The 14,413-nt window shown below is 44.3% G+C and overlaps 1 protein-coding gene across 1 annotated transcript in view; it reads right to left on the bottom strand.

Moving 5' to 3' along the window:
- Positions 1–14,161, bottom strand: part of znf804b (zinc finger protein 804B) — a 36,588-nt gene extending 22,427 nt beyond the window's left edge. Inside the window, 2 exon segments of the mRNA XM_084356946.1 lie at positions 13,608–13,908; positions 14,041–14,161. Coding sequence (XP_084213072.1) covers positions 13,608–13,760 — 153 coding nt within the window. The 5' untranslated portion in view covers positions 13,761–13,908; positions 14,041–14,161.
- Positions 14,162–14,413: the final 252 nt, after the last annotated feature.

The following is a 14,413-nucleotide window of genomic DNA, read 5'->3' as shown; positions in this document are numbered from 1 at the left end:
GGCTTCATTCTCTCCATCTCTCTCCATCTCTCCTCCCCATTCAACAGGGCTCCCTTGTTTTCACATAGTTATTCATGCGATGTATCATTGATCAATCCTACACCGTGCCACATTTAAAAATCTACCCAGCTCTCAACGCCCCCCCCACCCCACTCTCTTCTCTCAATCTCTCTGCGTTCGTGTCATCCTGCATACAATGTGAGCTCAGCCTCTGGCTCGTGCAGGACAAGTTAAACTGATTCACCGGGGCAGAGCATAGCTTACAGACAAAAAAAAAAGCAGAGGACATCTTAAGACATTTTCTCCACTTGAACAAACATGACCCATAGTTTCTTTCCAGACGTTTTGTGGATAAGATTTGTGTTGGGGTGGGATGCTGGGCGTGAGCACGAGTGCGTGAAAGCTTGCATGCAAATTCCTAAAATACCCAAGCGTACTACAGACTGTGGTCTCCTCTGTGTCTTTTAATGTATTTTTATGATCCAACCACTCGCTCGCTGTGCTCTTCAGGGACTTGCATTTGTTTCTCTAAAAGCCGAAGGTTTCCTTCCCTGTCTCTCAGTGCACATTAAGGAGAACATCATAAGCCAATTACAGGAAGACAAAGAACGGTAGGTATAAAGGATGGAGAGGCGAACTTTGCTCTTTGTCTCTGCAATTTCGACATATATATACATGCCGTCACTGTAAGAAAGCTTTTTATGTTGTCTGTTTTTCTTGCACATATTGTTTTCCTCTCTCCACAACTGCTCTCAGGAGGTGAAAATGACATAAAAAGAGCCCTTGATGGTAAGATTGGTGAGATCTGATCGTCTCTCGTCCTTTCGCCCTCTCCCATCACTCCGCCTCTCATTTTATTTCAGGTATTTCTTTTCTATTGCAGTCTTTTATATTATTTTGTGAGTTTCTCTCAGTTCCTCTCTCATATCTGTTGTCCTCTCTCGCGCGTTAAAGGCACTTGTCAGTTATGTGTCCTTCCATCTGTGCGCCTATCAGGCTTCTCTCCTCTCTTGCTAAATGTCATCTCCAGTATTAAATGCTTTCCTCTCCCAGCTGGCAGAATGATGGAATTATATGGACCATACACTCTTGACATTTAAATTACATACACAATTGAATACCGTGCATGGATAAATGGATAGACGGTGTAATTCAGTTGGTGCACGCATGCATGCACACGCACACACACACACACACACACACACACACACACACACACACACACAAACACAGAACTTCAATGACTAGTTGATTAATTGATTGAAAGAAAATTAATAACCAACTGATCCGATAAACAATTAATTGTTTAACCAATTTTTCCAGCAAAAAATGAAAAACATTTGCTGGTTCTTCCTTAAAGGGGATCTGTTGTGTTTTTAATTTTTTTCCTTTCCTTTTAGCGGTTCTTGTGCATGTAAAAGGTCTTAAAGGTTAAAAAGGTCTAAGTCTGCACCAACAGAAGCTCCTCTATCCCACAGAAAACCCTGCTCCTCAATCAGCTCGTCAGTAGTCCCGCCTTCAATTCCCGGACTTTGTGACATCACACTGCACCATACATTTGCATAATTTATTCCAAATGGCTAGTTTGGCACATAAGCGTTTTAGACAGAGGGAGAAAACTGATGTGTTTTTTGAGCAGTAAAGTATATAAACAACTTATTCTAGTAGTAACCCAAAATACAATTGCAGAAAATGAAAATGAGCATAATATGGATTTGGTCATTTTCTTTGTCATTTATGACAGTAAATGAAGACTCTTTGGGTTTTGGACTGTTGGTTGGACAAAAGAAATAACTTGAAGATGTAACTATGGCTCACTTCACTGTTTTTTTAATATTTTAGTGACTAAACGATTGATCAATACATGTCGTCTGTCCAGACAAGGCGGCTGATTGACTGCCTCAAAGAGGATCGTGTCTTTATCTTTTAGGATGATCAAACTGGGACTGTAATCTGTCAGTGTGATGATACAGATTAGAGTGAGAGACAAGTTAAGAAGATGAAGGTAATCAGTTTGCAAAGTGACAGATTTAAAGAACAGGATTAATACAATCGCAGATTACACGCTACGCTCTTAACGCTCATCTAAGTCTCGGCGTCTCAAATGCTCACAGACGAGGAATGAGGGGTGTGACAGACTGAGGGGCGAAGCGAGGGAGCGATGGGTTGCTGTTGTCGCTGAATTGAAGAGTGATTGCTCTCTTTCAGGCATTTATGATTGCGGTTTCTTTTGAAGCTTTGAAGCGCGGGTGAGCGTTTGTATGTGTGTGCGTGTGTGTGTCCATGTTCGCTCTGTGTGGTTCGTTTGTGCTATCAGGGGACAGCATGAGTGTGTCCAATAAGGGTGAGTGATCTTTTCTCCTGCATGTTAGAGTGTGAGTACATGGATTCCTAATGATACTACAGATGAGAAGGCTAAAAGGAACTGTTCGCTTTGACATCATCGCACTCATCCAGGAGGCGCACACAGACTCGCTGCAGATGCTCTCTGGTGCACATCAGTCCAACTTTGCTAAAGCTGGTTTTGCTGTACTCAAAGATTGTGTAGCAGTTAAGACCCGGTGCTGGCCCGGGGATTGAAATCCCGCCAGGACTCACTCGGCTTTCAACATCCAGCTCTGCCTCCTTCCATCTCTCTGCTCGCCACATCTCCTTCTTTCTCTGTGCGTCCTCGCTATCGTTCCCAACTTCTATCCAGCCCTCTGTATGGCAGCATTAGTATGTATGGCCGTGTAGCTCAGGGTTTAGAGGTTTATGTCTCCTAATAGACAGAGATTTGTCCTGTCACACCAACACCCACATACAGCTTAAAAAGAGAGAGACAGAGAAAACGACTCCCTCAGCTCTCTCTCTCTCTCTCTCTCTCTGTGTGTGGGGGGGAGAACGAACATTTATGTTCCCGTCTTATCTCCAGAGAGAAAGGTTCCATTTCTGTACAGACAAATTATAAAGCACTCATTTGTGGCCTTCTCTTCTTTTCTCCCACGCTTTCTATCTCCGTCTTCCCCCTCTCCCGCTGCCTCCCTCTACCCCTTTCTCTCCCTCGTTCGCTCGCCGTGATTGGATTAAGACCAAAGAAACAGAGTGAGGAGATGAGGAAGGGATGAGGGCTTATTAGGCATTTGAGAGGTGAGATGACATAAAGCTGTGCAGAAAGAGATTGAGAAGGGGTGTATGTGACCATGTATGGGAATGTGTGTGTGTATGTGTGTGTATGGTGCACTTCTGTATTTATACCCGCAGAAGGTGGGGTGAGAAGAGGGAGGAAGTGAGGCGTTTAGCTGTGGAGCACTTTAATCAAGGGGCGAGCAATCCTGCATGACCCACTCTGTCATCCATTATTGATGCCTGCCTGAGCCAGGCTGATGAATCATTAAGCCACTCATCAGGCCTGGGAATTCTGCCTCCTCCTCGGCCGATGACACTCATTTACATAAATCACACGCTGCCATTTTTCACACGCTCACACATAAACACAAACACACACCCACACGCAGCCACACACACAAAGTTCATCGATTTTGGCTCGCTTTGCGCTGTGCATGGCTCACACTTTTTTTTTTGCGAAGCTTTTCCAAAACACACACATCTCTGTCATACCTGGAAGAGGTAGAAGTTAGCTCGAGCTGCGAACACAGAATTTAGAACAGGGCTTATGTTGCTCACGACATGCTGCAACACCTGCACGCTCAGAGACGAGAGACAATATGCTCCACATCCTCCGGACCTCACATTATATCACTTTCATTTTACTGGACGACGGAGACATTTTGCATATATAATTCATGCAATGGCACATGTACAAATGCATAGCTGACTTCACATGAGGAGGGGAGAGAGTGAAACAGGAGGAATGACAGAGAGTGAGACAAAAAGAGGCAGAGAGAAGCAGATCTTAGAGTTTGTGTTTACTTCTTGCCTCTAGGTTTTATGGCAGAGGAAAAGTGGAGAATCTTAGGGAAATTGATGAATACCCATGGTATGCAGGCACACATGCACTCGCACAATCCACCCACACATTTCTTCTCATCTTTGTGGGGGTTTCCCTTCCTCTCCTCTCCTCTGCTCTGCTCTGCTCTCCCTCTATTCTCCTCCCCTCCTGCTGTTTCCATGTCTTCCCATTCAGTGTGGTGACTAATCCCGTACCACAGGGTAAGAATATACCTCACAGCAAGGGTAGGGAGGCCCCATAGCAGAGTCCTGCACAAACGTGCAAACACAATCATGACAAACATACATACACAAACAGACAGACAGATGAAACCGGCACCCTGCCCGTATGAAGGAGGGAGCCAAGGCCTTGTGGCTGGTAGCTGGAGGCTGCTTGCGGACTGCTGTGATCTTGCCATCCTGGCAGCGCGCAGCCAGGACATTTCTGCACAGCGCTAAGCTGAGCGCCTGGCGTCTCCAATCTGCTAAACATAGGAATGCTGCTGCTCATGATAATTGCAGTAGGTTGTTCTCTCCATCACGGCTGATGTGAAGGCAGGTTGAAGCAAACGGCATGAATTATTAGTGTCTGCATCATGGCTCGCGCTGCTGGTGGAGGTAAGTCTGATATAATTTGATGCATTGTTACTGATGCATGACCGACCCTGCACTATCAGAATGTCCTAGCAGGTCCTATCTGCTCTGATACATAAACATGAGAGCACACCAGAATGAACACACATGAGAGCTCACACAATGTTATTATAATACGACATGCATTTTTACCCCACTTGTGCCCTTTGTGTTTTTTTTGTTTCCCTTCATGCCCAAATGCATTACTGTTTGATATGTGCACACACACAGGCAATATACTCCAAAGTACACAGAGATATAATAAGGTAAGAGTTCACTAATGCCCTTTTAATCTCCCTGAATCCTTGACCCTAACATTGACCTTTTCGTCACTCATTTTTCCCCAGAGCTGCGTCTGTCAGGGGTCAGAGCTAAAAAGTGAAAGGTCAGGGGTAAGAGGCTGTGGCTGAGACAGCAGAAACATGAAAGGCTCACCTTGAGATTCAACAAAGCTTCATTGATAAAAAAAAAAATCTAATTATTTCTTATCTGCGTTGGATGAATGAGATTCAGAGAGTTCTTAAATCTACTCAAGTGAAAGATTTGTTGTAACATAACATGTTAACAATACCTTGTGATAATAAGAAATACATCCCCGTTTTTCTAGACAGCAGACATCCAAATGAAAATTTCAACATACAAACTACCAGTCTATGCATACCTTATAAAATAAGATTTAAATAATTATTTCAGTCCTAATTCAGAGGGTGTATTGGTGTACCCAGCTGTGCGGTATGCACCAGAACAGCCTATTCTGTGCAAGGCACAGCAATGCAAAACATGAAAGCCTTGATCTTATGTCAATGATTTCAGGGAAGTGAAACTTGTTCATATGCATTAAAATTCCTCTGCCACTTTGATCTATAAATGCAACGTGCCTGCTCGACTTCTTTCAGTCGCAGTTATTTTTATAAATTGGCCTTATGCACATGAAAAGTGGAAAAAAAATATGATCTGAAGATCAAGCTGAGGATGAAATCCAAGTTGCTTTATGCAGGAGGAAGCCCCTTGGTCTCTGCGAGGCTGTGACTGATTCCTGGGCTTCGGCTCAACCAGGAGGTGGCTGGTTCACAGCCTCTCTTTCAGTGAGTCATCTCTCCTCCAGAGAAGAGATAATTAATTTGTCTGAGCTGCTCTTAACCCGAGCGTGTATCAGTGGTGGAGACGCGCACACAGGCATTCAAGCACACAGGTGCGGAAATACGTGTGACATGCACACTCACATGTGCATGCAGGCAAATACTGTGTGCACGCCGAGGGTTAATGGTGCTATAATTGTATCCCCACAGCTGCTCCTACGTAGAAACATGAATCCAGGTAGAGCAGCAGGATGTGAAGCAGAGTCAGAGTCTAAAATTGAGGTTATTGAAAAACAGAAATACTGACCAACAAATAAAGCGCACCCTCTCTTTTCTTTCATTCCTTCAAGGATTTTTCAGCAATATTGCAGCTGCAATATTACTCCCATCGCCTACCCATACAAACTCCCATATAGGCATACTGTAAACACATATGCCCACAAACACAAACCCTCACACACCAAGATTCAAAAGGCCTAAACAGCTGAACCCTTGACCTGCTAAAAAATGAATGGGCTGGAGAGATGAGATGAGATGAGAAGCGATAGGAGAGGGGGATGAGAGAAAAGCTATTGGCTGGAGAAAAGGAGGGAGAGACAGAATGCAGTGGCAAATGATCGGTTTTCTTAAAAAGAAAGGGATAAAGGCAGAGACTGAGGTTGCACAGTCCAGGAGAATAAAAGAGGATAAGATCAAACCTTGAATGAGACATGACATCCTAATGACTGTGAAACAAAAACGCTTTCATCTCTTCATCTCTCACTTGTCGTCTTTCTACCCACGTTTGTTCTTTTTTCAGGACTTGGGCACTGATACTCTTTTGATAACTACAATTTTGAGTTTTTTGTGCGCATGATTTTGTTTGGAAGCATGTCTTTCAGTTCCTACCTGAGCTGGCGTTCCAGATGGTTCATCAAACATCCTGTAATTATCAAACACTCTCTAATTGTATGTGAGTGTGTGTGTTTATGTGCTGGTGTGTCTCCAGGTAATTATCTGATGCTGCGATCACTAATGACCACACAGACAAACATCTGTCCCCAGGTAATATACAAAATGAGAGGTTGGCCATCTGCTGTGCTCGTGTGTGTGCGCGCGCGTGCGTGCATGAGGACTTGTGCGTCACTCAAAACATACATCTAATGCCAGAGCCTGCACTTTAAAGACGTTCTGCGCACTTCTTGATCGAAATGTTTCATCGAAAGAAGCAACCCTCGCTTATCTTGTAATAATACACAAACCATTACCAAACACTCTCAGCCCACACGATACCCTCCGAACGTGCTCACACACACCCACATGGAGCTCACGCAGGTCAGCTCAGCCCCACAGACACCCATCGAGCTACGCCACAGGAGCAGATTTTACCTCTCAGGCGTCAGACCCAAATAAATAAATGCTTCCAATTCATGAACCAGCATCTTAAGCCTGAAAGAGATTTTTAGTCCAGATGGAAGGTTGTAAATGTGCACAAGCTGAAGTGCTCTGGGTGAAACGCCCTTTATGTGATTGAAAAAGTGTTTTTGTGAAAGTTTAAATAGCCCTTCAATTCAGGCAGTCAAGGCAGGGTTGCATGTGCGGGTGAGTGACTGTGTGCATGTTTGTGTTTCCAGTAAGCAGCAGGTCACAGAGACCCACACAGAAAATGAGTCAGTCGTCAGTAAATTGCGTAAAGATCATCTCCATCTCAGAGGTGAACGAGCATCACAAAGCCAGCCAAGCACACTGAGCGGAGGCACAAAGACACCTATACATAGGCAGAGATGAATGCGCTTGTATATCTTGCGCCTCCCTCTTTTTCTCCATCGTTCCTGAGGGCGTGCTGCGCCGTTGTTAAGAGACTGGCAGGTTATGTCACCTCAAACAACGGGTTCATTTACAAGTTACACAACGCAGCACAAACAAACAGGCGGGAAACTGGCTGGATGGAAGAAAAAGAAACAGAGGTGGAGAGAGCGAGAGAGAGAAAATATCAAAGAGCGCTGAAAATGAGTTTGGAAAAGTCAGAAAATATCGAGGCAACGCAGTAAAGACATTGCATTTCCTCCGGGGAAACCATCCTGGTTATCAAGTAGAGGTTATTATGCTATGAAGCACTAATGAATTCATTAGCTAAATGAAATGTCAATAAAGGCTTGAGAGAGTGTTAAAATCGATGCCAACTGTCTGGCTCTCTCCCCTCCCCCTCCTCTTTCTCTTCTTCCTATCTCACCCATCTGTCCCAATTATCCACCTTTCTCCCCAACACACACTCGCGCGCGCGCTCTCTCCGGAGTGTTGAGTGTAAACTGTGATGGAGGACATTAGCGGTGATCAGTGGGAGCACTTTGCAGCGGTCAGCAGGAATGGTCCAGTCATACAGGACTTTAGTATTCAGCAGCACTCACCTGCTCACTCTCAAACTGCTCCACTAGGGCCTGATGGCTGGGCTGGTGTGTGTGTGTGTGTGTGTGTGTGTGTGTGTGTGCATTAACATTGCACTTTATGAATGTGACTGACTGCAGCATTGGGGGCCTTGACTCTGAAAAGGCTTTTCTGACAACACAAGGCTCAACAACCCTCCAGCTCGCATTTCAATCACCTTTTCTTTTTTTAATCTTAATCTCACATTTAACTAATCTTTGTTTCTGACATTTGTCCAACTTCATAAATGTCAAGATGCTATTACCAGCTTGATCGCGCCCTGGGAGTTCTTTGAAACCGAGCCGCCTGCATCGCTTATTATCATGACCGTCATTAAAAGTGGTATCCTGTTTACAGCCATGAGCAAACTGGCACGCCAAATGGCGTACCAGTTGGCTCGCCTCACCTCTGTCCCCTCATGATGGCTTAATATTCGCAGCTAAGTACTCGCCGCGCTCCGAACATGGCTGTGTTTTTGTGCAGCTAAATACTTGTTTCAAGATAATTGTTCGGGGCATATGTTTAAATGCCACCTCATTTACATAAACACTGTTCAGATCCCTGCGGAATCAATGAAAACACGAGGGTGCAAGTGCTGAGTCGCACACACACACACACACACACACACACACACACACACACACACGTTTGCACTCACTTTGACACTGTGCTGAATAGTCAACGATTCATCTGTTTTCTGCAACGGCAGTGAAATATACATCAAAGTGGTCCTCAGCAGATGAGCAGCTAAGTATGCACACACACATATTCCACAGGAGGGTTTTATAAATGGGAAACAGACGGAGGGAACAGAACTGGAGGTTTTTCGGACAAGAGGCAGCAAAAGAAATGGAAGGTGTGCATCGGTTTGTGTCAGTTTCTCAATTGAGGGATGCATTACGGCTGTCCTCTTTCTCTTTGCACACACCTTTCCGTCGCTCCTCCTGTCCTCCCTCTTTTCTGACACCAAGAACAAAAAAACCTTTGAAGTGTTAATGAGAGTTTGAAGAATGACTCACCACTGGTGATTAAGCACTAATATACATACGGGAGCCAGAATTTAGACGCGTCCGAGAGACCTATCACAATGACTAATTAGTAACGATAAAGTCGTAATGAGCAAAATCCTAATCTAGACATACCGCTGCACTCCACGGGGAAGCTAACCAAACAACAAAGCAGAGAACTCTTAACAAACACGAGAGGATTTGTTGTGGAGGAACAGGAGGGAGGGCTTCTGTGTCGAGACGACTGGGCTCTAGCCCTCATAGGCGCCCAGTGTTTTCTTAATGCTGCAATGCCTTATCAAAGTGGAGACACAAGAAGTTACCCCTGACAAATCCCAGTTGTAATATCCTTTGTACTCCACTGATCCAAGCCAAATCAAAGAACAGCTTGCTGTTTTGCTAGCTGGCACGGCATCGCTCACAACGGAATGGACAGGAGCAAAAGATGCTGCTCAGCATGCCTCGAGGAGGTGTGTTTAACTCTCACGCTCTTGGCTCAAGGACTTCGTTTCACCTAATACGAGAGGTCGCTTTTGAACTACTTGACCACAAACGCTGCCTGTTTATCATGCTGACAGGCTCATAAATTGGGCCATGTCTAAACTAATATGGATGAATCTGAAGGCACATCTTTTTTTTTTTTGACCTTCCATACCTACCTCGCCAGCATTTTCCAACACTGAAGCATTTCCACGTGTAGATGTATCTACGTTAGTTAGGATGGCATGGCCGTGGAGGTAAGTGATGTCCTTTCCGCTGTGAATGACACCTATTGCTGTAAGCCTGCAGCCTGCTTGAAGGGAATAATATGTATTTGACATAACGTGAACTTCTATTTCTACTTGTCTCACGAAGGCCGTTTATAGTTGAGCTTTAAAGACCCTGAAGCTGGTGTGGATACAATGTTTTGTTCGACACTACAGCAGGGTGAAGGCTTGAATGAAAATATTCCTGTTTGCTTGAATGGTTTCCTTTCATCGCATTTATGCTGGTGGATGATATTTGAAGGGTTATAGATTGGACTCTTAATGTTCAATGCCAGATTTGATTTGACCACTCAATATGACCTTCAGTATAGTGGTATAGTAGTAGTAGTTCATTTACTGGTTAATGCTTTTTCACTGAAACGCCTCATTGTTATGAGCAACTCCTGTGCTTCCTCTACTATGACAAATTAAAGCGGCTACAAGGAGCTTTCATCTTTGTTGGTTCTGGCGACCACTGTGGTGAAAAGTGGTATGAGCACCACCGCCTCCTGACTTGATCTCTTTAGTCTTATACACAGCTGTTTGCAGAATTCATAGCGATGAGGTAATGTATCTATTTGCGGCTGTGTAAGATTAATAACTGTAATTAACTGTAACTGATTAATTACATAACACGAGAGTACAGAGCAGCTTCTTTCTTCAGACTGTGAGACATCCTCAGCACTCAGCCATAAAAAATAGTTTTAATTTGATGACTTATCCGGCCTGGATGAGACAGAATCTGACCCAGTGACATGCATTAAGAATAACTATAATAACCTTCTAGATATAGCCTTTCTTCCTGCTCAAGGTCTCATTTTCTTGCATGGTTCATAGAAGCATCAGGATTAAAGTGAGACTGTTTCATAACCAGTTAAAAAATTCCTCGTAGTGTGTTTAAAATATCTGCTTTGAAAAAGGTCTTTTGGGATGGTGGACTGCAAAACTAGAGCTGAGACAACATTGATTTAGATCAGGAAATGCAGTATTACAAGCTTTCACAAGCACTTGAGTGCATCTCCGATAAAGGATTTTCAAACAGCCTCAGCTGCTAACAGCCTCGCTAGAAACCAGGAACCATCTGAAACTGGGAGTTTTGCTACTGATCCTACGCAACACTTTCTTAGATGATGTAGTTTGGGGAATATAAAACAAGTATCTTAAAAGGTGCACTGTGTAGTTATGGGAATTTTAATCAATTTTAAGAGAGATTGACTGATTTTTTATGCAAAAACAAACTCAATAATCAAACTCTTTGTTTTCATGACTGAATAAACAAACTGACCATAAAGAACGACACAATTTCATACTGTTTTACTTTGTTTATATGTGGCGGACCCTGCCACCTTTCTAGCTTCAAACATTGCTCTGGGAACCCTATTTTCCTCTGAAAACAGCTTGTTAGTTTAGTTATAGAAAAAATAAATATGTCTGAGTTTGTATTATAACCTTGTCAGTATTGTACATTTTGAATTTCTCTTTCAAAACTTCAAAGTGCCTCTTTAAAATGCTCACTGTGTGTTAATGGAAAGCTGAAAGTTTCCTTATTTAAATCCACAAATATTTGAATCAAATCAAAACAACTAAAAAAGCCTAAGAATCGCCAAGAACTTGATACAGGCTGCAACTAACCATCATATCAGTTAGCCTGTTTATCATGTTGTTGACTACTCAAGTGAAGGAGCTCAATGTGTATGGAACGTGTTTATCACTTTTTCATTGGCCATACGTGAAACGAAACATGAAAAATGAGACTTTCCCGCCTTTTTTCGGTTGCCTACGCTGAAGTTGTTTAATGCTGCTGGACTGTGGATTTCTTTGTGAAGGACTCGGGTGGGATTTTTCCGCGACAGTCCAAAGGATGCGACTTCATGCAGGTTCTCGAATCTCGGTTCCACTCAGAGAGCAAGAGCAGCTAACGTTAGCTTAGAAATGGAGCCCGCTAACGTAAGCTACCAACTGACTTCAAGCGCAACACAGAAGCTCCACAGAGCCCCTTTAATAGTTTTGTCTGTAAAATGACAGCGCCATCACATTTTCCCAGAATTCAAGGTGAGGTCTTCAAAATTGCTGGGTAAATGTAAATCAACTCAGCCAAAAGGTGTTCAATTGTTTACCAATTTAAGACATGGCACTGTAATGTATTACTCATCTCGAACAAGTGTCAAGTCTCTTCAAACTAATTTTCATAACATGCTTAAGTGAACAGAAACATGCCCGTCTGAGAAATAGGCGAACGCATCCATCAGTCTGACATTGTAGATATGCTTAATACACTCAGTGAAGTACATCCAAATTAGACTCTCTGAGAAATTGGACTTTCTGAGTCGAGACTAAACTTATTACAAGGGCAATAAAATAATGACTCAACAAGGAGATCAATGGGCTCAGAGACTGATGATTCAAATCAGCAAATTTACAAGGGGAGCCCTAATTTGTGGAAATTGAGATATATGCACATTATGGAGTGTATAGGTTAATTATCTCATTCAGTGGTGGTATTTCAGCCCATCTTGAAATACTGCGTGTTTGTGTGTGCGCAGAAGTTTGCAAGTATAAATTTGTTAAGATGATTCTTTGCAGCATCCCTGCTGGTCTGACTGTGCCTGCTCAACACTGCTCGCTCATTCCCATCACATAGCGAGCGCGGGCCGAACATGACAGACTGGTAATGACTTGAGTACGAACACACACGCGCCCGCACAGACACACTCACACACACATACCAGCTGCTCCTTTCCTCCTTTCTCATCAAACTTGTCATCAGCTCCGCCAGTTTGTCTCGTCTCACATTAAGAGCTCATGAATAATGTGTGATTACCAGAGACCCTCAGAGCAGCTCCTGAATCTACATCTCTCACACACACACACACACAGGGACGCACGCACACACACACACACCCTAATTCACACAGTCCAAAATATCATGTACGCATTTATATTTACTGTCATTTTCTTTGCTTTTCTGCCTTGTTTCTCTCGCTTTGACACGCTCTTTCTTTGTCTCTGCAAGTGCAAACGCACACACACACACACACACACACACACACACACACAAAGACACACGCAAACACACATAGTAAGCAAGTACACACAGACTGAGAGCCAGCTTTCAACTAAATGCCACTTTGGTGGCTCAAAGGAACCACAGGCACCGGGGAAAGGTCATGGACTTACCCGAACAGGCTGAACAGGTCACAGGCACACACACTCACAGACCAACACTCACCTGACTTATACTCCCCAGGTAATTAGTGCTATTTTCGGCCGGGCAACTCATCTCTTCCTGAGAGCACTAATGTAATTTGATTCAGTTAATTCCCACAGCCGTGAGAGAGAGACAAGGAGGCATGGGGGGACAATGGCTTCATGCTTGGGTACCCAATTTCTCCTCTGTTTAAAATATTCACATCCACTGTCTTCTACCCACAAAAAATCTTTCTTTTGTGGCTCACGGAAAAAGAAAAGATCATCCCTTGTAAAAACAAATAAATAAATAAAAAAAACCCGCCTCTGTCATCCACCTCCTCAGTAGATGACAGTGCCACTGGGTCTGCTAGGCTGTTGTTGTCTTATATCCTGCACCCACACTGTTTACACACTCTTTTTTAATCTCCCTACACTTGTAGGGAAACAACACTAATTTCCTGACTCTTATAATGAACTAGCCCCAAGAGGAAGTGGAGGAAAGTGGCTACAGTAGGCTCCCCCCCCCCTTTTTCTTACAAGCTCAATAACTCAAATTCACAAAACACACTCTCCCACACACACCTAAGGGAAATCTCTCAAGACCTTGCGTGTGCTCCTACCGGTGAATCACTGGTTGCCGTTGGACACAGCGGTCCTCTGAAGACTCCCTTGACGCGCCGAAAGTGCCCATTGCTCAGGTGTGTGGAGCTGATAACCAGGTAGTAACACGCACTGCACGCCATCCCAGGGGCCTCACGAGGCTCCGGGCCCATGCGCTCTACGGCGGGGTTCCTCTGCGTCGGGTCCTGGGTGTCGGAGGACGCCACGGTCCCGCACGGATGCTGTTGCGCAGGTGAGAGCGCGACCGGCCCGGTGCGGCGGAGGACGTCTCACTCCTGTCCTCTGTTGGGAAGTCTGCGCCTGCATTAAGAAAAAATAAATAAATAAATAAAAGACCAGATGAGAATGTTGCTGTGTGGGATGTGCGTGCGTGTGAGAGAGAACTACAAACAGGAGACAGACTCAGAGAGGAGACGAGGATGTTATACTGACCGAGCTCTGCCGCTGGAGTCCGCGCTTGGCATGCTGTCGTCGGTCGGGCTTAAATAAATGAATGAGCGCCTGTGGAGTGCCAGAGAAAGAGAGGGATCCATCCAGTCTCCGTTTCACACACACACAGACGCACACACAAACTCTTTGGCTCACCCCTCCTCTCTTCTCTATCTGTTTTTTTACAGTCCAGCAGCAGCAGCACCCCAATTCTTAGTGAAGAAAAGGGGAGCAGGGACTCTCGCAGGTGCGCGTCCGCTCCACGCACACGTCGAGGAGGAAAGAAGAAAACATCTGACCCCTCTTTTCCTCTTTTCTCTCCCTCTCTCCCCTCCTCTGCTCTCTCTATGTTGATTGTTTTGTTGTTGTTGTTGTT

This window comes from Pagrus pagrus, assembly GCF_965226575.1.
Source record: "Pagrus pagrus genome assembly, chromosome: 7".
Classification (NCBI taxonomy): domain Eukaryota; kingdom Metazoa; phylum Chordata; class Actinopteri; order Spariformes; family Sparidae; genus Pagrus; species Pagrus pagrus.
This window is presented reverse-complemented; position numbering and strand designations above follow the sequence as displayed.